Here is a 22,038-nt window from a genome sequence, read left to right on the forward strand (position 1 = left end):
AAGGAAACTAAACAATGTGTTGGATATGGACGCACAAGTGATGACTGTCTATAAGAAGTATCATCTGAGGGAAATTAACTACAACCCCCCCCCAAAACAATCGTTGTTGTTTTTTTTAAATTCCCTTTTTTTTCTTATTGTGATTGTGCAGTTAAGTTCCTTGATGTGGACATTCTTAAGGAACCCTCATCATCAGACTCACTGTGCAAGAAAAGACATTTTAGCTGTGTTACAACATTCAGAATTTAATCTAAAACAACAACAACAACAATTAAGGTGGTGCCTAATAAGTAAACAGCAAAATCTAATCGTAACAGACTTTTCATGATATAGCGGAGCTCCTGCAATTACAGCTGTCTGGATAATAATTTGCATTGATGTAATAAAATCAAAGTGACCTGCCAAAAGCTGGTTCGTCAACCCTGCTTATGATAAAGGCGGTTGTGTTTTAAAAGACAGATTCCAGAAACTTTCAAGATCTAATGAAGTAAACTGGAACAAGACAAGACGATAAGACTGTTCTTCAAAAAAACAGAATGGCGTAACTGTTAGAAAATATTAACTTTTATGCCAAATATCATTTTATTTGGTTTTATTAAATAGCGCTTCTTACAATTTGCATAATTTACCCAATCACACAAGCACTTTTTCCCTATGCTTTTTCTATGTAAGTGCTTTCTGATATAAACGCATTGGAAAACAACAGTTGGGGTTAGCATCTTGCCCAAGGATAGTTGGCATGCAGACTGGAGGAGCCAGGAAGCAGCTAGGAATCGAACCACCAACCTCCCAATTAGTAGATGAGCTACAGCCACCCATGGGTTGACAAGATTAGAGAAAGGTCTAAGAAGATAAAGGAAATTCTTCAACTTGCCTGATAAGACTGAGGGGACAGAAGTGTTCAGATCCAAAGTGAGAGAGAAGTTCAACCTGCAGGTACAACAGTTAAGCTATTAAACAGTATAAAAATATGCACAACTCCATGAACCCACAATCCACCAAACTAGTAGAACTGCCAAGCTTTGACAGTTTGTGCATGTTTTACTTGTTTATCATCCACATGCATTAAAGATGAAACTCTACTCGCCCATTTTAGTATACAAAAAATAAAAGTGTTCTTATTTCAGCCCATTATAACCTCTGACAGAAAGAGAAGAGTGCTAACCTTTATGTACTTGATGAACATCTGATGCGAAAAGAAGACAAAGACAGAAGGAGAGAGAAATAAAACAAGAAAAAGAAATCAGTAAGAGCTGATTCAAGCTACAAGCAAGTCAAGAATCTGTGTACGGTTTCTCTTCTACGACAAACACACAGCTGATATATGCAAGATCACCATTCTGCAACAGTCCACAGGCAAGACACTAAACAGATGTTTCTAACAAGCTGCAAGAAAGACACAAGCGAGACGGAGGGAAAGACAGACTTGCAGGCTCATTACTCATATTTAAAAAAAGAAAAAAAGAATAAGAGTTTTAAGATGCTCAGGAAGTAGAAACTAAAAATAGATGAAGCTGAAATCTTCTTTTAAAAAAACAAGTTTATGTAATAGAAACAAAACTGGTTCAGAATAGATGTGAATCAACAGTAAGCTCCTACACAAAACACCCACGAGTTACATAAAAAGGGATAATTATCCAAGTATTAATCACCTGCTTAACAAGTCTACACTGAATATTTATTGGCAAAAGTGATTGTATGGAAAGAGACGGTTTAGAACAGCACCGATTTAGATCACACTTTCAAACCCATTTTTATAGATGATAATGGGCTCATGTTGTGTGAAAGCTCACAGACATAAACAGACTACATAGCCAACCTTTAACACACACGCAGCAGATTTCATAAATACAATGGACAAGAAATTTCCTTAGGAAGCCATGTGTATGACAAAAAAGAAAAAAAAATGATAAAGTTATATCCATCAATGAACACTTTGCCTTAAGCTGCAATTTAAGCAGAAATGAGGCATGTGTGGTTTGACTTATGGATGGAAACAGAATCCCAGATATGGGAGCATTTAGGAAGCTGAGCTTTGCGTAGGGACAAAAACTATTTTAATGCTGCTGCAAGCGCCCTGACAAAAGGATCACAGCTTAATATAAACTCTTGTGTGACATAAGTACAATCCACACAATCCAAGACGGCCAGTCGTGACGCTCACATGTTAAATACAATCAAAACAGCCGTAGAGTTCCTCTACCATGTAAACAGTTACGCCCTCACAGTCACCATAATTTAGCTATTCAAAACATGACAGCCCTGATGTCATCAGTAACTTCCTATGAAGTCATAAGACACTCCCTGGAGCTACACCTTTAACTTACGTATATAAGCATGTCAGTATGTGTGTATATCTACGTCTAAGATTTCTAATATACCACTGGAAATGGGGACATTTTATGTACACTTTATGATATGTTATCATTCTATCTGCAAGTAAACAGGAGTACCTTCACATATTTAGCGTAAAGCTGTTCATCCAATGGGAAGCTCTGGACTATCCGTTCATCACGAGCATGGAATGTTCCCAGCTTTACCCACTTGTTGGTAGGATATCTGCAACAGAGAGAGGGAAAACGTACGATGTGAATGTGAGGAAGATCGATTTTGTAACATGTCATCTGGCATGACCTCACAGGGTGGATACAAATGTCACTATATTCATGCCATGTCTAAGAGTGGCAATTATCGGCATTATGGAGCAAGACAGCGCTAGATGTAAATCTTTAACAAAGACAACACAAGCCCTGACGGCACTAAATTTAGAGGTGATAATACTAGGGGACAAAAATGAATGGTTTAGAAACTGATTCAATTATAGAGTACTGGCTTTCCCCTCATCTCTAAATGGGTTATGGTGTATAGCTGTCAGTTTCTTGCTAATATTGTAGGATCTTTACCTTACAATATAAAGAGCTGTAAGGCAACTGTTGTGAACTGGTGATATATATAAATACAACTGACTTCTTCTAGGAGGAACTGAATATGATCCAACCAGTGATGATAGAAAGAAAAGTACTTGATTAAAAAAACCTAAAAAACAAAAAACATTTAATATTAATTTATTATGAGCAAAATTTTGGATCTTTTTGACTTTACAAAAAATTACGCAAAACTATTGTGAAACTTTATTTAGCCACAACGCAAGTTTGGAAATCGGATACCTGAAAGGTCTATGTGCTTAAGTTGATAACCACTATGCATGTCCTTAGCTAAAAATAAATAAATAATAAAAATTTGTTTTTTAATATTTTTAGTGACACATTGAGCTTTCCTCTTCATTCGCTCATCTACTGACTTTTGATTTCATGTGGAAATGAACTGAAAACGTGCTACTTTCTATACAACACTAGAAATGTAGATGCAAGGCCTATGCAAATCATTCGAGCAGGTTAGTGCAGCTACGCAGCTTGTGAGATGCATGTTCGTGGGACGGCTTGAGCCTTGCTGCAGCGGTACATAATTTCGTTTTTGGCATGGTGCCCGTTTGTTTCTGTTTTTCCTCCTGCACCTGAGGCGCATGGCTGTCAGCAAAACTGACAGTAAAAAGATCTGTTGATAGTCATACTGATGTAGCAATAAGCAACATTACATAACTGACTTACTGGTATTAAAGGGTGGGCTTTATATGAATCCTATAGTCATAACAGAAACCCAGTGTGGACCAAAGTATATTATGTCAGTAATTTAAAAGAACATCCGTCTATGAAGCTTTGTGGTTACCATTTTTCACTGCTTGTCAAATGCAAATACTACAAATATCATCGTTAAGATAACGAAATGGCCATTATTAGATAAAAATCAATGCAGGAACATGGATGAGGCAGTTGAAGGTTTGCAGGAGCCGTTACAGGGGAAGTAAATGGTGTGGCGTGGGGTTTACACAGAGCTTTGTCTGCTATAACTGTCTGACAGCATGCTGTGTGTAGTTTTTCCATTGCACACTAGCTTATAAGGAGAAAAAAAAACAAAAAAAACAAGTGAATACCTGTCACTGATGGAAACTAGAAAGTCTTTGGGTGTAGATGAGAAAAGCTCAAAGTTTGCAATGTCCAACTGCTTCACTTGAATAGGCTCACAGAGTTCTATCACAAACCTGTAGAGAAGCAAAAAAAAAAAAAATTAATAAAAAATAATTAATATAAAACTTGTAAAGCTAAAAATTGGGCTCAGTTATACCCAACCATTATTGTGGGACCCACCAAATTTTGTTGCTGCATGGATTTAACATGTATAAGTCCATATTCTCCATGAGAATAGCAGACGTGCTCTGAAAGAAGAAGAAAAAAAGTTGAATTAAATCCTACCATCACCCCAACATTGTTAATCTTGCTTGTTTCCTTATACAATTGCAGGCAAAATACTACAAACGCGGTTTCATGCGTGCTTAGATGTCCGGTCTCAGCTTAAATACTAAGCGGACAAGTAAAAAGTCATTTCACACATCTGCTGATGCATAATGACAGCATGACATCTGCCCTTTTGAGTGTGAGGGTTCGTGTTTGTGTGTAGGCGGCAGGGCGTTATGTGCATCTAACCTTGGCCTCACTGTTGGCAGAGAGTATCTTGGCTCCACACTCTACAGAAGCGTAGTTATTCTTGAAGTTTTTCTGGACCTTCTTTGTTGGATGAGGGCTGCTGCTGGTTGAGGTATGGAGAGACTGACCTGGACAGAGAAAGCACTACATTAGGTCTATTCGAGAGCTTTGAAAATGAGTGGTGGCAAACCACAAAGAATAGAGATATTACACAACATGCATAAACACATGCTCCACTGACCACAGCACAGTGTGCATAGCGTGAAAAGGAAGGGGAAAAAAAGAAGGAAGCTATACAGGAACAGAACATAAGGATGTAACTGAGAAAACACGCAGCATACAAACTAGTAGTAAGTAGTCTTGTTTACAGAAGCAATGGCATAAACATGTTGTGTCACAGTCAGATTAACATCAGCAAGCTATTTTTGAGGTGCCTCAGGAAACTTGAAGCTCTGAATCAAGCCACTGAACCCAAACTTAAACAGGAACTTAGTTGTTCATGTGACGTGTCTCAAGTCATCCCTGTACGTGTCGTCTCCTGTCTGTACGATAAATCCCAGGGCTTGCAAAATTTCAAAATCCCTGGTAGCCCTTCGGGCAGGGACTCTTCAGTTTTTGGTAGCCCAAAATAAATTTAAGTAGCCCGAATAAAAAAGAGAGCAATTTTTTGATTGATGTTTTGTTTCCTTTACAATATTATACATTAAAGTATAATATTGTAACGGAAACAAAACATTAATCAAAAAATTGTTGAAACACAAATTACAACATTGTATAAAACTTACAATCATCAACTCAAATACTTGTTTCTAATTGAACAGAAATTTCTATGAACTTGTAAGAACTGTGTAGAACATGAATCAGTCTGTATCAGTCTGTCAATTTGAAATTTCCACTGAAGTCACGGGTAAGAGGTAAGTGGAACCAAGATCGAGGCCATTTGCTTTTTGAAGTTTGCAAAGACTGCTAAATTTTGCCAATGGTAGTTCACTCTTTGCAACATAGTACGCTGTTCTAAACAGATTTTTTAGGTTTATTTTTAGTATGTTATTTGCAATTGGTGTTTGTTCTGGGAAAGATACTGCAGACTGAGCAATAATGCATTTCTTGCATTTCTCATGGGTTCTAATGGGGGCCTTTCTTAAAATTACTGGTCCCAGTAACAAAGGCGCTTGTCGACTCAGAAATCGAGGGAAACCAACAACACACCCGGCAGAACATTATGTTATTTACACGGGTGCACATAAGTGGTCCGCGTCTTTTATTTTGACAGCGAACGCGCGCACCAGATAAGAAGTTGCAACGCGCGTTTGCGTACATATAAAAGGCACTGTTTTTGTCCGCTAGAGTGGGATTTTCACGGCACATCCTGCACCAAATCTCTGTGCGTTCATCATTTGTTTGAAGCCAGCTCACCTCCTGCAACCACTTTTCAGAGAATACGCGCTTCTTTTGTGGTTCAGACTCCTTCTGACATTTCTTTGGAGGTGGAGGAACACCAAAGTAATTGCTTAAAGGAGCTTCTTCGATATCTTTAAGAGTTATAAACAAATGTCTGTCCTTCTCCAGAAAATCATGTACGGAAACACACGTTGCAACTTCTTATCTTGTGCGCGTTTTTTATTTTGACAGCGAATCCGCACCTGCGGACCACTTATGTGCAGCCCTGGTTATTTAGCTTGTCATATTGCAGCCACAGAAATTCTTTTGTCCATGAAACTATAAAGCTGCACTTTCTTTTTGCCTTATAGTCTGATTTGTCATAACTTTTCCGTTTTGTGGTCGGCTTTTCTTTGGCTGTCACTTCTTCACCCTGACTTGTCTTATTTGGCTCAGCAGAACTAAAATATATATCCTGCTGCTTTTACACACGCACTCACATAAAGGTCAGCGATTCTCTGCGCGATCAACCTCTCACATGTTTAAGCTTGCTGCGGGAGATTTCACTTGTCATGTTTGCACAGTAAGCTAACGATTGATAAGACGATGTCAGAGGAATTGGTGCGCAAATGATCGTCACTTACCAATCAGTGCTGTCGCTCTCTATACACAGTTCGCGCGATTGGAAAGTGAAAGCAAAAAACAAGCGCAAATTCAAACGCGATTTCAATATGTCACATATTGACAGAGGCTCATCGATGCCAATGACATAATTACTCAGCTACATTTCCGATAGAACGCAAAAGCATTGACATATATTTTTCCTTCCTATGATAGCCCGACGGGCAGGGCTGAGATAGACTCTGGTAGCCCGACTGGAAAAATCGCTAGCCCCGGGACGTCGGGCTAGCGATTTTGCGAGCCCTGAATCCACGTACTTTTCTCCTTTTCCACCTCCATGACTTGCTTCTTCCATTCATCAAAGGTAGGGATGTCCTCTTTGCTGGGCACAGAGGGATCAGTCTCCCTGGCAATGTTTGTTTCCCCTGTCTGAAACGTACACACAGATCCAGAATGTGATATCAGACACCAAATAATATGCAAAAATATTTACATGGTGGAAGAAGTAAACCTCAAATTCTTGTTAACAAGGTTACTTGGCATCAGTGACTCACTAAGCAAGTACCATATTATACAAGCATAGCGTGTGGTAGAACAACTACCAGATGCCCATCCTCTATTCATGGTAGTAAAGCTAGCCCGTGGCGACTGAAGCACTGAGATGCATTGAGCTGTGATTAATATTTTGATGGATTATATAAGTGCCCCTTTGAGCCTCACAAGAGAGCCTGATTCTGAAAATCCACAACTCAGACAGCCTCTTATGTAAAACACCCTAACAGCCCAACAAGAGTCATTGCCAGCAACATACAGATTAGTCATCAGATCTCAGCTCCAAATCAGCAAAATGAGGTACAAATACACTATGTACACAAGCCCTCCCGTCCACTGAAACTAAATACTTTCCCCGGATACACTCGTCCTTCAACCATGAAAAAGCAACTGACAGCGGGCTGACTCAGCATTTGCAAACTGAAACATTCAAACGTTGCCCTTTGCTAGAACAGATGTGCATGCTGAATATTTATAATGTTCATGGCCATCTAGACAGCGGGTTTTACAAAGTTTTGCAGTCTGTGCGGACAGGTGGACTTACTCAGTGACCAACAGCAACCTTAGGCCACCGATCTTATTACATCCAAGCTCAGTGCTCATGTCGTAGCAGTTGTTCCAAAATAATCTTCTCCCTCAGATCATATTTCAGGAACATCTCACCTGAAACAAGGACGTTGACTGTACCTTGGTCTAAGTTTTTTCCCCCACCACGTGTCCAACTGTCAAATTTTCCATCATGATACCAGCAGTTTTGTAATGCCTCAAGCCATATGCTACATGTGATGGTGATGTGCTTCTTTCACAACAGAAATAACAGTTCCCAAACACCACAAAGCTTCTAACCTGCTGTTCTTTGTCTTGGTGGTGTGAGGTGTTGCCCACTTGATCCAAAACAGACAGCCCATCTTCCAGCACCTCATGCTGCTCTTGTTCCTGGTCCACTAGGCCTGGAGTGGACTGAATTTCTGTTTCAGGACCAGAGCTGTGCCTCTGATCTGTCTGCTGGTCCTCTGTGACAGCCTCATCCATGCTACATCACAGAGAGGGGACCAATGTGGTGTAGGGGGAACAGAAAGAAACGGACAGGGGAAGAATAAAGGAACAGAAAGGCATGGAATAAATATAAGTTTAAGGCTATGTCGAATATGTGAGTTTAAAAACAATAACGACAAAATTGAGTTTGACATTTTTGAAAATCCTTGGTTGGAGCAGGCAAAACAAAGAAGGGAAATTAAAAGAAAAAGAAAAAAAGCAACATTATGTTGAGAGCAAGGCCAGCGGTCGACGATTGGGCACAGCAGAGAGGTGTAGCTTGTACCTTCATTATCTGTCTCTGTGCTTTGATTGGCTTCTGGTGGTTAGAAACTCACCTGAGGAGAGGGCTGCCAAAAGGGGAGCTTTCACAGGTTGCCAGTTCGGGGGGAATGACCCCGCACTGTGAATCAGAGTGCTCAGCAAAGACAAAGCTGTCTACTGGGAATTCATCTCCTGCACTGGCAACCCGCACTGCACTGAGGGAAAGAAAGGACATGGCGTTTACCACACCTCCTTACACTGGGGAAGGTAGACAGGAGGGTAGGGTGGGGGAGAGGGCGGGATGGGGACAATGGGGAGGAGATAAAGGACACAGAGGCATGAGAGTGGGAGGGAGAGAAAAGGAAGAGGGGGGCAGAGTGGTTGGCTGCTGCTGGTGGATAGCTGAATAGGACTTGAAATGCTGATTGAAACGTCCCAGTTCTGAATACAGAAGATACCATGGCAAGGACATGTTGTTGTTGTAGGAGATATTTAGACTTATCTGGGTCAAAGTTCCAGGTCCATAGGGATGATTCTCTTATTTTTTAAACTTCCATTACAAAAACCATTAGAAAAAAATAAATAAACAGTCCCTTGCTCCAGCACAATGCTCCATGAAAAATAACTGAAACATCCATGGGGTCAGATCTTCTTTAGGCTCATCTTCTAGTGTGTGATGAGTCGCTTTGTGTAAATAATTGTGAAGAAAAAGTAACTGAGGGAAACAAAAGTCAAACAAAAATACCAAAACACATTTGCAATGTCTGACATGACAATAGTGGCACTGAAACAGATTACATTAGACCTGGACTGTTGTGAAATTGGCTTTAACCTTAAGAAGAACAACATGTTCTATGGTTTTTAGCAATGTAGGATTAGAAATTCAGTTCTCCAATTTCAGTTTTGTGGTTATAGCCAACTTCTCTTGAAAGACACCAGATCCCTGGCTTGATGAAGTGAATCTGAGCTTACCCTGTGTGGGTCGGCCCAGCACTCTGTGAGGTAGGTTTGTTTTCAGCTTCATCGGGGGATGTGTCTGGGTTTGAGTCTAGACTGGGAATTGGTTCACTTGAAGTCTCTGCTGGGGTATCTGTGGTCACTTGGCCCTGTGCTGGAACTGGTTCTGGAGTGGCGAGCACTGGGGCATCATGGTCGTGGTCCTGTGTGTGAATCTGCAGGCCCAACTCAGCCTGGGGATCTGGGGTAGGTTCTGGCTCAGGGGCAACAGGTACAGTATCTGACTCTGGGTCTAGCTTTGTCTCCTCCTCTCCAGCTTCTTGTGGCTTCACAGTCTGGTAACAGAAGAAAAAGTACATTTCTGAGGCAATTTAACTGCTCACCTAGATCAGTGCCATCAGATTAAGATCGACATTAGTCATCATTTTCCTTTTCCAGTTCATGTATTTGTGTCCCACTTATACAATATACTCTTAAGAGTTTATTGTGCAAAGTTAAAAGCTGAGCTCTGCCTCACACTCCGCCTTTAAGGTATTTACAACCTCAATTTCCCTTTTTTATTGACACTAATTTTTTTAAAGCCTGCCTTAGTATCCTGTTCACTGTAACTTTTAACTTTGTGAGCGATAAGCTGGAAAACTTCCAATAACTGATGTGTCTTTTTACCTCTTCATGGTGTATGCTCTGTTTTTGTAGTTTCTCTCGTGCTGCTCTCTCTGTCTCTAGCCCCATATCGTATGATGTGTGTGTCTTCCATTCTTCCACCACCTAGGAGAAAATGAATAATAAGAAAGCAGAGGATAAGAAATACAAGTTAATGACATTACTGGCATTGTTACTGGATTGGGTTTTATTCTAAAAATTCGTTTTTTGTATGTAAAAATGTCAAAAGCAAAAGGTCTTTGCATCTCCTGATGTGAAAAAGCCTTTTGTCGATGGACAAAGGCAACATTATAAGGCTAATGACCGACTGCCAGGGCTGCTGGCAGAGCAGTTTGTTGTTGGACCTCAAACAATGATTCCTTCTCTTCTGTGCCCACAAACGCATACCAAAACTCATTCACTTCCCCAAATTATCATTCATTCTGATACTCATTGACACATGAATAAAGAGAAGCATTTCAAATTTTTTAAAAAGTGAGGCGATCTACAATTTTCCTCGTCCTACTTCGAATGGCTGCAATGACATCGACACAGTTTGGATGAACTACTTTCAGTCGAGACAATATTTAGCCACGAAAGCCTGAGAAAACATGTAGAGCTTGAAGTTTGAACCCACAGGCCAGGTCCTAACCTAAATCACAACAACCTCTATGACTGATTTTGCAGAGCAGACCAGGTTTCTGACAACGTGTAACTGGGCAGCTTTGTGAGTAACCATTTACCTGGATTTGGTTCCAATTTTCCCCACATGTGATTTTAAGTCTCGAGGAAGCTTCACTATTAGTCTACACTTTTTAAAGTTAAACAACCAATGCCATTTCCCCTTTTATTATCTCCTACCCTTATAGAGTTTACAAGCCCTATTTTCTGTATTTCTGCATAAATATGACCTTAAAAAAACAAAACAAAACAAAACAGAGCAAAACACATCTTTGATTTTGAGTTCCACACAAGTGCAATTAAAAGATGAAGATGATCTAATTAGACAAAAATATACAAAATAATTACAACTATTTTGATTAGGGACAATCATTATATTGCATATCTGTGGGTGCAACAGTAAGTGAAAGTGTAAAAACATTATTTTCATCATAAATGAATGAAAAGTTAAATTATCTAATTATTTTTTTAATTTTGCAAAATGCAAAAAAAAAAAAAAAATGCAGTGTCATAACCATCGCTCATTGTCTGCCAACTACTCAGATTGTCATTTTATTAATCTTATCGTCATTTGATGGTGACAGATGGAACAGGAAGTCTTGGCCTGGATAGCCACTGGCTACACTTTGAAAATAAAAGCTTCCTGAGACTATCCAATGGGTTCCCAGATCAAGTCTTCCAGTTCTCTTTGTGCTTGTTAAGTCTAATGTAATTAGCCATTTCCAGGTCCAAATACTCTTTTGTTTGCCTAAAGCAAAGATGTTCGGAGGCACCAATCATGTTTAAAAACAGCCCAGATTCACTCAACTCCATTAAAGTGATCAGTGGAGCCGTTCTTCCAGATGTTAGAAGGTATTGGTAAGCTATAGTTACCTAGTTGACGTATAAAGACGGGTTGTGATGGATGTCAATGAAGAAAAATTAAATACTAGAAAGGTTTCGGAGGGTTTTACACAAGCTGACACAATTATCTGCCACTCAACAGCTAGCTGGGTATCTTTAGGCTATTATAAACATCGCAACACTGGCAAAGTATTAATTGAAATACAGCACTTGTGAGCCATCGGATGACAGGAAGAAAACACAGAAAATAGGCAATAAAAGCCCAGAGTGTCGGATATGATCCTACCCAAAAAATATATATAATTATTAATTGCTGGAGGGATACTTCCAAAATGCTCACAAATGTGTGCCCCTAACCTTATTTGTAAAACAAGAATTTTAGTTGGGCAGACAGTGATCCACTTCTGACGGACCAACATATTGGTCTCCAGGACATCAGTGAGTTTTTAATAAGTTAGCTTAAAAGTGTACTCCATTTAAACACTGCTAATTGAAGACTTTCCTACTCAGAACAGCACTGCAGGTCACTAAAATAACAAGAACCTTAGCCAAAAAAAGAAGGGCTTTGGAGCCAGAAACTGGCTCAATAGGTGCCCACTTAAACACACCAGCCCATTTTTCATCAAGGTTTACTGGGTCACTAAAGTTCATGACCCAACTCCCACAAGTACAACTTGGTGCTAAGACGACTATTTCCGTTTTTCACATAAAGAATGATTGTACAAGTCTCTAAATTGTAGTCTGTTACAGTTGTTTATCAAAAGCTGAGATACATAAAAAGGCCAAAACTTCCACACACCTTGTTTTGCGTGGAGTCCTGCTCCTGCTCGAGGCCATCAGGATCTTTCTCCTGTCGAGACTGACCTGAGCTGGACAAGCTCTGCTCTGAACAATAGACATGTTGACTAGGGTACCTGAAAGACAAACAAGAGAAGATGTGTTAGAAAATATAAGCCTTTATATACATTTTTTTTTTTTTAAAGGAAAAAAAAGAAGAAGGATTACTATAGGAGTACTGTATACAGCCTAGACAGCCTCAGGGGAAAGAGCCGCTCACACAGTTAATTAAACCACTATAGGAGAACAAAGAAAGCTTCGAGTACAGGAGAGCAAAAGCAGAGATTCAAAACAAGGGCTAAAACCAAAGGAGTGCAAATTAAGTTACAAGGAGAGACAGACAGGAACAGAATTGCATGAGCAAAACTGGGTAAACCAAATTGCTTTTGTCATGTGTGTTCTTATAAGCTGCTCAAGGCAAACTATTTTCTTTGATTCAAATTTGGCTCAGGATATTGCTGTAATTCTTTTAGCCATCTGAAAGTCAAGGTAAAAAAAAAAAAGACAGCGTAGCCTGAGCACTTTCTGCACCGCTTCTTAGTGTATCTTGTTGTCAAACTGCTAAAGCCTATCCATTAAAACAAGCAGGCGTTCTACACCAGCTGTTCTGCAAATTTCACTAATTCCTAGCTCTTAATGGTGTTGCATTAAATCACTGAGTGTGAAGAGAATAAAAGTACATTTACTGAATTGACTAAGTTGCAAACACACACACATGCACACGCACGCACACACGCACACACACTTCATGTGAAATGAGCATTTTGTGAGATATTGAAATTCCCATGACTCGCGGTTATGTTCACCAACTTCCACCAACCTGCAGTGTGTTCAAACTCACATCATCTCAAAAATTACTGGGAGAGGGGGGATAACCTTCTATCAAATGAATGTCAAATGTCAACTGCAACAGTGAGTTAATAAAAAGGAGATCAAACAAGGATGGAAAGGTTATGAAACCACAAGACCAGAGCTAATAAAAGGCAAACAAAGCAAGAGACTGAACAAAGAAACAAGGCAGGGAGGCAGGAAAGATAGGCACAGCTGTTTCTCAGGTTATTACTATATTAGTGGAGTAGAAATGAAAAGAAAAATGAAACAAGAGGCACGTCTCAACTGTCTTAACAAGTTCACCCTGTTATAATATCAACTAACTGAGAGATGGCTTAAGTTAACAAGTTAGTCAGCATACTGACTTGGAGCCACTCATTTGGCTTATAGATTTAGTTAAACTGAATGGCTTTAGCATTAAACAAAGAACTCACACATTAGCACTTTACTTGGGAAACAAAACAGGACACTTAAACAGATTAAATCATTTAGTTCACGTCGGTGAATATCAACAACCCGTGTCAAAGCTTTATAAAGGTTCCAATGAAACCACAATATGGAAACTGCCTGCTTGTTTAAACTAGAGCTCATGTACACTTATGAAAGGAAGCACACAAAGCTCAAACCTGAAGCATAAAAAACACCCATCAGTAGCTGTTGCACAGACAGACACAAAAGACAACTCTACTCGCAAGTACATGTGATCCTCAGGCTGAAACCGTTCCCCTTGAGTGCTCAAATGTCAATGTCAGGACAGAGCGAAGCACATGGACAATCATGTTAGCGCCCTGTCAGCCTGGCTGTCAGGAGTAAGGAGATGCACAGTGAGCAACATACGCAATCACTGACAGACAACCATCTGTGCAAGTCAGTGTCCTGTCACTCACAGAGCCCTGCCATCTGTAGATTCTATGTTTGAAGAGATTAAATGGAGAGACAAACATGAGAAGAACATCTTTTGAAAGCTGTGACCCTCAAGATTTATGAACCGATCACACACAAGCTGGGAAGGTGCAAAATACTAATACTGATGAAAGTTCTAATCTAGTTTCACAGGCCATTTATAAAGTTCACCCATTATATTTTTCCTCAGATAATGGGTCACAAGAAAACCCTGTGAGCGAATTACTCAGACCACTCTAAATGTTTACTTGGATTTTGGATGTGTATGATGTAAACAAGAGGGAAAATCTTTCTAATATAGTCATCTCGGGCACAGACATTCACCAAACCTTCTGTTTAGGAAGGTCAGGCAATAAGAAGCTGGCTTAAAGGGATGGTTAAATCAGGTTGTTTCTCTTTCAGATATTAGAAAAACTGAGGGCTAGTGTCTTTGGCGGCAGGCCCGATATCATCAGGCGATATATGCTTTTTGCTGATTCATCAGTAACAGCATTCATCAAGTGTACACAAACACTTGATGTAGCAAAAACACAATCAGCAGATCTGAGCAGAGTGTAAATAATTACATAAATCTAAGGGAAATCTGCTCATGCTTTATGGTGATCAACTGAAACCTCAAATTAAAAGTGAAAAAAATAAATCAATAAAATGAAAAAAACAAAACAAGCAAACCCACAATCAAATATCAGTATCATATCAGTATAATAATAATAATATCATTAAAAACAAATGCTATAGTCAGGTTATGCTGATGGGGTTCACCAAGCCCCAGTATAACATGACTGATGCCAACATTTGGTGATCTGATAAAGTGATTTTTTTTCCCCTAACATTTGTACAGAACTGAATAACGTGTGTTATCTACAAGTCCTTACAAAAATAAATGCAACAAATTTAAAAGGGGATCAATTTAGTAATACAACAAAGCCATTGTTAGTAGTTGAATTAGTAGTTCATACTCTGCTCTCTGGAGCGAATTTGCAGAGCACCCTCTGGAAAAACTACGCAACATCTCTCATACTTTTTTTTAAAGGGTCATTTATCGACCATTAAAATTGTCAAAACAGATACAATCAGCCAATATCTCAACAGGGCCTATAAAAATTTGAACAGTAAATCATGAAAAGATCCTCTATAACAAATATAGAGTTGTAAATTAGAACAATGGGTCCCCTTTCAAATTTTTAAAATAATACAGCATACTGTCTATTAAAATAAAGATGACTCAGTTTATTGCAAAATGAATCACAGCCCACTCTATGGTTTTACCCCAGTTTAAATATTGGGCAGAGGAGCAAAGTGTTATATCTTTGCCAGAGCTCAATTCTAAAGAGTATTAAACTCTAAAACCGAGAAATTAAATTTACTGTTGTTTTAGAAACAGGTTGCTACACAAGCATATTTTAACCACATTTGTTAATTGGCATTTCATTTATTCAAGTATGACAGACATCTTTTTTTGTTAAACAGAAAAATCCATAGATCGCTGTTAAATTAAAGTCATACAGACTCATCGACTCTTTTGTTGTTCATGCTTACAAGCATAGCCAGCTCCAAAAGCCCATTCCAAGCCAGCAAAAACCCTGACACAGCTATCAAAATGAAATGATGAAATATGTGCATGAACGTATTTGTGTTAACACCTCGTAGTGTAAGCGTTCCCCCAAAGGGGATAAAATGAGCCACAAAGCCAGAGGGGGAACCCTAAGAGCCAATCACTAGACAGACACTAAGGAGTAAACATGGAGCACAAGCTAATGTATCTTCCTGACTAAACTTAGATCCATAGCTTTAAGCTATTTTGTGCTGCGTTTCAAATGTCTCCTGTGACCCCTTATAACTCAAACACACATGGATGTAAAGGGAAGACATCGTCCATTCAGTGACGTTGCGAGATTATGTAACAGACCATTAGCATATCATGAGGTCAACGTGGCATCCATGTATGCAACAGTGATGATAAAAGTATTTTAGGATAAACCCATTAAACTTCAATTTTAAACAAACATGAACGTTCATGAAAACATTGATTCGTTACCTAATCATCACAGGTTGACTAAAGAGCAGAAAAATCATTAAAACACATGTTTAGTCAAGTCAGAGCTACTCCATGCCTTCCAAAGCTAAAACAGTGTTTCACACACAGACACATATGAATCATAGATGCCCACACAGTCAAATACAGACTCATTACCCTAATATCAAAAAACGAACAAAATTTACTCAAAAATCTTTCAAAAAACAAAAATTCCAGGAAATAAACATGCCATGTGCCTGACACTGACATGCCATGCTTGAGAGGGTATTTGCACAGGGGGCATTGCTTTCTAACCAGGCAACACAGCTGTTACAAACAGTAAAAGGCCCTTGGTCATAGCGAAATCTCTTCATGCAGGAAGGCGTAGCCATTTCTTTGTCTAAGAAAGCCTAAATATAAATGAATGCTGTAAAAATGTTATCCAATTCGTTTTATTTTAGATTATAATAGACTTCTGTTACAGTTTTCAGGCTACAGCCACCTCAACTCGCTCACCAGGTCCCTGCCTGCAAAACTCTTCCATACTCTTTGTACAGGAAGAGAAATAAGGGAACAAAAACCATCACTGCATAGTTGTAAAGCTTGCAGTGCAAGCTTTTCCTAAACCAATCAACTGTTGCATTGCAGATCTATTGAACCACATGTATGTCGAGTCAAGGAAAGAATCTGACCAGTAAAGCAGAATCAATAATGGCACTGCTAACAATCAGTGAAAACACATCAAGTCAACATGCAACAGCTGCGCCGTGCAGCTTCCTTTTGGTTGCTTCAACCTTTTTAGTCTTCGTGACTTATGCAAAAATCATTTATAACTTGAAAGTGCATGTGTGACCTGTAATTACACAGGCCACACATGAGATGGAAGATAAAATAGGTTGTGTCTGAGTTAAGAGCCTGAAAGAAAACAAATAATCAATATAGCAAAAATCGGAGTAAGATGAAGTAATAATGTTATTTTCACTTTCCCTCTATGCATGTATTACACCAATTCTTAAGCTGAGACACAGCGCAAACCCATCAATTTAACATATAAATCTTTAAATGTGCATCTCACACCAATTGTACTTTTATTGTTATAGAGGAAATAGAATAAATGACAGGTACCAGATAATTTTGGAGTCTGAGCTGTCTTTTTAAAACAAGATCCTGTGTGGTTTTGGTCAGAAACCTTCAGCTATAAGACGCCTACAGCTTTGTCTTTGATTTCTTGACTCTGCCCGATCTGCTTACGTAAAGCCTTTCTACAACTGCCACAAAGCTTTAGAATAATTCCAAATTTTGCAAAGATCCCACATCCTCTGGATACTTTGCCAAGTTCTGATATGATTATTTCCTTATTTTTGCCTGATGAAACCTAGACTTTTTCACTTTCAAGTTTCAGATAAAGACCAATAAGGTAAAATGAAAAAGTAAAAAACAGTCACTTCAGAAGTGACTTTGCAGCTGCTGCTTCTGTGCAAAGCATGCTCAGTGATGCGTCAACTAAACACATCAACTAAACACTGCTTGTTATCATTTTTTTAAAACTATCATTCCATCTCTCAGATAAGCGGCCTTGTGTAAAATGCAGATGGGTGACAAACAAATCTCACAGTATACGTCTGTCTATAAACTTCCTTGATGGTGAATGCAAATCTCACAATCATCCACAATGTGACTCACTGGGAAAGTGTTTAAAGGGAAACTTGCAAAGACATAAATGCATCTAATCAAATGAAAAACATTCAAATACAAAGATTAATAAATAACCTCAATTCCCCCAAAAGTGGGACACGGTGTAAAAGGTAGGTAAACATTTGATAAGTTTTCTATGTTCAATTGTGAATAAAATATGGGTTTACAATATGATGATTGCGTTCCTTTTTAAGCTTTACAGTGTTGTAAGTTTTTTGAATTAGGGTTGTATACAGAGCAATTCAAGAGCACAAATACGCCGTTTGTACTGAGACATTTAAACCCAAACCAAAATGTCAAACAAGTGGGAGGTACTGTTGGCCTGGCTCCATTCATTCATGGGAATGATGCAGAAAGACCTCAGTGTTGACATTTCTTCCAAAGGTAAGGAGGCAAGGCTGGTGAACAGAGGAGGAAAAAAAACAAACCTCAAAACAAAACAAAAAATATATATAACTAAGTAAAAACAAAGAAAGACGAGTCAATCTGAGAGGATCAGCTTTGGGGGTATACTGTGACCTACTTTTTAAAATTCAAAAGTGTATGCAACAGTGGGAGGGGTAACATAGCACCCACAAGTGAAGAAGTGGGGAGAACACTGTAACACACTGTATGGCATTTATTACATACCAGTAGTGGGTTAAGCTCAAGAAGGAGGAGCATGAGTCAGCAGTCTGCAGATGAGTCTTCCTCATTCTGCTTCTCCTCTTGTTTCCTGACCGAACTCATACGGTCCTAGTATTTTCAATAAGTGTTTTGCCTTTTGCATATTAGTCTCTAAAAGCAAGAAATATTCCTAATAATGCAGAAGATAACACTTTATAGCCAGATGCAGAGAGAGGCAATAGCTACATGTCTGTGCTGGTTCCGAGCAGACAAATCCCCGGATATTTCCTGTTGGCTTTAGGCGCATTCAGAATCGGGAGACACGATTCAGCCTCATCGAATCAACTGTACCATACTAACTGACTGGGTTGACCCAGAGGAGACAAAACTGCAAAGGCAACAAAGCGAGAACTGATTAATCTGCCGACAACAAGTCTAATTTTATCACCAGCTGCATGGCATGCAAAGTGCCCTCTGATCTCTTGTCACGCAGGATGTTTTCCTTCGGTCTTAAAGATTTCAGACATATCGATGTACGCCTATGACCCTTCTCCTCTTTCTCCCATTTATTTATTTTAAATGAAATATCAATAACATATACAAAAGGTTAACGCTCATCATCCTACCCTGTCATACAAACTGATCTTGGTCCCAACATGATACTGCAGCCTTCAACGTCAGTCACAGGAGATTAGTTGCCGTCTTTTGATTTCCTGACCTAAATCTCTGACCAGCTTGTTGCTCTCCATTACATAAACTCTCCCTGACACACATATTCATTTTAAATAACCAACAGCATGTGATAAATCTTAGAAATCCATTTAAAAAGAAAACAAAACCAACTTTCTATTTTGACACAACCAACAAGTTAAAAGGAGAAACGTCAAATAAGGTTAAATTACTCAAATTACTATGCTCTTGATTAAGAATTTAAAACCAGAGTGAATTATCTGTCCTCTGTCCTAAGGGAAAGGAGAGTCTTGTGATGTTCACATTATTCCAGATATGAGGTGAGTTACTGGCTGGGGTGAGTTAAGAAGGAAAACCATGTCAATAACAGCGTGACTTGAGTTCAACTTTTCTCTTTAAATTTGACTGTAAAGCCAACCAAGCCTAACCACACACAGAATTAAAAAAAACAAAACACAAAAAAACCAAACAAACAAACAACCCAAAAATCACAATCGTTTTTTTCTCCTAAAGGATTTATTTTCCTTAGCCACAGAAATTGACAGAAAGACACACACTTTTTTACTTTCACACTGAATAGAGACAGGAACATGGGAGAGGAAAAAGAGCTGAGAAGAGAATCCAGGATCCACGTGGCCAGAGGTGGATTATGGGGCGGGGAGATGTGCCAGGGCTTGCCAGGAAAAGTAGGCCAGAGCATCTGCCAGGCAGACAAAAACATGCCGTCACTGTTTGGAGGAAAACAGAGGGCAGTGCCTAAAGCTCGGCCTTAAGAGGACTGACCATGTTTGCGTGTGCAAGTTGGAGTTTGTGTGCACGCCAGTTTTGCTCCACATTGAAGCATGAAATAACGGAGAACAGCAGTTTGTTCTAAAGCTTGCTGATCCCCCATAATCCTCTTCACTGATGCATCCTCGTAGCCACCAGGACAGAGCGGCTGAACTGGAAAACTGCTCGCTTCCCAACTTAGAGACAGTTCTTAACCAGGGTCTAGCTGCAGCACATTGAATGCTTCATTGACCACTGGTGAAGTACATCAGGGATCTTTAAGATTTTTCATTTTCAAGCACTACATGGTCATACACTAGTTTACACAGCTCCTTGTTCTCATGATTCAGCCTTCAGAGCTCCCAGAGTTCCTTATCACTCTCTCCACGCAACCAATTAACATCCAAAGATGATAAAGAATTTTCCTCATCGCTGACCCTAAAATTCTTAATTTGCTTTTTAAAATTCTGAATCTCCCTTTTCTGATCATCTCCAGTCTCATGTCAGTTTTTTTATACTCTTCATGCTGACTACATTTTTTAAAAATCTTTTGATAATCATTTAATCTTTTTTCTTATCTGCGATTATCAAACTTGCCACGCAATTTAGCCTTTCCATGAAAAACCATGTCACAACTTGTACCCTATTTTTTTTTACCTAGGGTGCATCTAACAGATAAGGTGACTGATAAAGATTGTTTTTTTAACTTTTGCATCAACAGAGAAGTTATTCTTATAGTTTTGTTCTTTCACTATCATCAAACTAGGTCAAAAGACCTTTATAATCAGGTTTTTGCCACTCGGTAGGCATGCTGGTAGTGACTGCAAGCAGTTACTTATTTCTATATAAATTAATTTAATAACTGCATGTATATAATCAGCAGTCAAATATGATAAAAACACTTTAATAGTAACAAACCCCCCCCCAAAAAACCAACAACTTTCCACTGAAGTTATACTACCATATTTTTTCTAATGCTAAACCTTCCCATACATTTCAATTCACTGAATGCATTTTTTTTCTCTATATTCAACACTTGTCAAATTTAAATGCCAAGTTTAAAAGGCTAAAACAGACTGAACTCACAGGGTTTACTGCCTTCCTCCGCTTGGAGTGACCCAAGTTACTGTAATAGGGTTTGAGTACTGGGTTCATTTGCCTAAGTGCTATAATGCTATGTGCTGACTTGACGTATTGGAGGAGTAGAGGCACTGCAATATACTTCACCCATTACAAAGAATAACTAGCCCCACTTTTTGACACAAAGATACTGGCCTGTACTTAACAAGCATCAGATCAGATCAGATCAGAAAGCAGTCACACCTGACTCAGAGGGTGTTGCTTCATTTAGTCATTTACTTGTTTGCCTAATTTTAGCTTACAGGTTGAAATATCTCAATCTTTTCCTTAGAATCAAAGTGGAGTTCGGAGCTGTCCTAACCTGTCAGGTACAAGTAAAAGGGAAAAAAAGTCTGTGCAACAACTGAGTGAACAGAAGATTAAATTAAAGGACAAAGTGACCAAAAAAAGAAACCTGTCAGATTAATTGCACAAAAGCTTTAACGTAACTAATGGATAGAAAAGGTGAAGGTTAAGCGTCTGTCAACGGTTTAATATAACGAGGGATCGAGCAATTTAAATCGTAAAACTGCTTTATGATAACCCTACTAAGTGTGGAACAAAATAATATTGAGGAAGTTGCAACAGTAAATAATGGAGTCTAATGGACCATTTAGAGTTTCTTTTGAAGGAGCAGTGCACCAGTTAGGTTATCTGGTCAATGGGCTATGAGTTTATGCTATGGCAATGTGTCCATCATTAATCAAGCCGCAATTCACAAATTTATTAAATGGCTACACCTCATCAAATATTAGTCAGACTTGAATCAAGTGTACATGCAATAAAGACATGATGGGTCCTCACCCAAAGTGTGCTTTAAGGTCAAGGCCACATTAGTCATTTTACAGACACTTATCTATTTTCACAAGAAATGCTACTCTTCCTTGAGTACTTATCAGATTTTAGTGTCTTCAGACAAAACGGTATCCCAAGGTCAACAACATAGCTAATATAATCAGGTCCTTGATTAATCGGGTACCAGATGAAACACATCAGTGACGTTCTGGTTAAATTTTAATCATGTGCCATTTTTATCATTCAATTCAATTTTATCAT

At 39.0% G+C, this 22,038-nt stretch overlaps 1 protein-coding gene across 5 annotated transcripts in view; it reads right to left on the reverse strand.

Moving 5' to 3' along the window:
• suco (SUN domain containing ossification factor) overlaps positions 1-22,038 on the reverse strand; it is a 43,965-nt gene that overhangs the window by 11,626 nt on the left and 10,301 nt on the right. For 3 of the 5 annotated variants that reach the window (XM_019351484.2, XM_019351483.2, XM_025903164.1), the window contains exons 2-13: positions 12,316-12,430; positions 10,017-10,118; positions 9,366-9,685; positions 8,468-8,608; positions 7,941-8,127; positions 6,860-6,971; positions 4,542-4,669; positions 4,206-4,273; positions 3,992-4,099; positions 2,454-2,559; positions 1,166-1,186; positions 875-930 (exon numbers count right to left, since the gene is read on the reverse strand). In XM_019351484.2, coding sequence (XP_019207029.1) covers positions 875-930; positions 1,166-1,186; positions 2,454-2,559; positions 3,992-4,099; positions 4,206-4,273; positions 4,542-4,669; positions 6,860-6,971; positions 7,941-8,127; positions 8,468-8,608; positions 9,366-9,685; positions 10,017-10,118; positions 12,316-12,430 — 1,464 coding nt within the window. The remainder of the gene's footprint in view (positions 1-874; positions 931-1,165; positions 1,187-2,453; positions 2,560-3,991; positions 4,100-4,205; positions 4,274-4,541; positions 4,670-6,859; positions 6,972-7,940; positions 8,128-8,467; positions 8,609-9,365; positions 9,686-10,016; positions 10,119-12,315; positions 12,431-22,038) is intronic. The other 2 variants (XM_019351486.2, XM_019351487.2) reach the window with 2 other exon arrangements.

Source organism: Oreochromis niloticus, linkage group LG23, assembly GCF_001858045.2.
Source record: "Oreochromis niloticus isolate F11D_XX linkage group LG23, O_niloticus_UMD_NMBU, whole genome shotgun sequence".
Taxonomy (NCBI): domain Eukaryota; kingdom Metazoa; phylum Chordata; class Actinopteri; order Cichliformes; family Cichlidae; genus Oreochromis; species Oreochromis niloticus.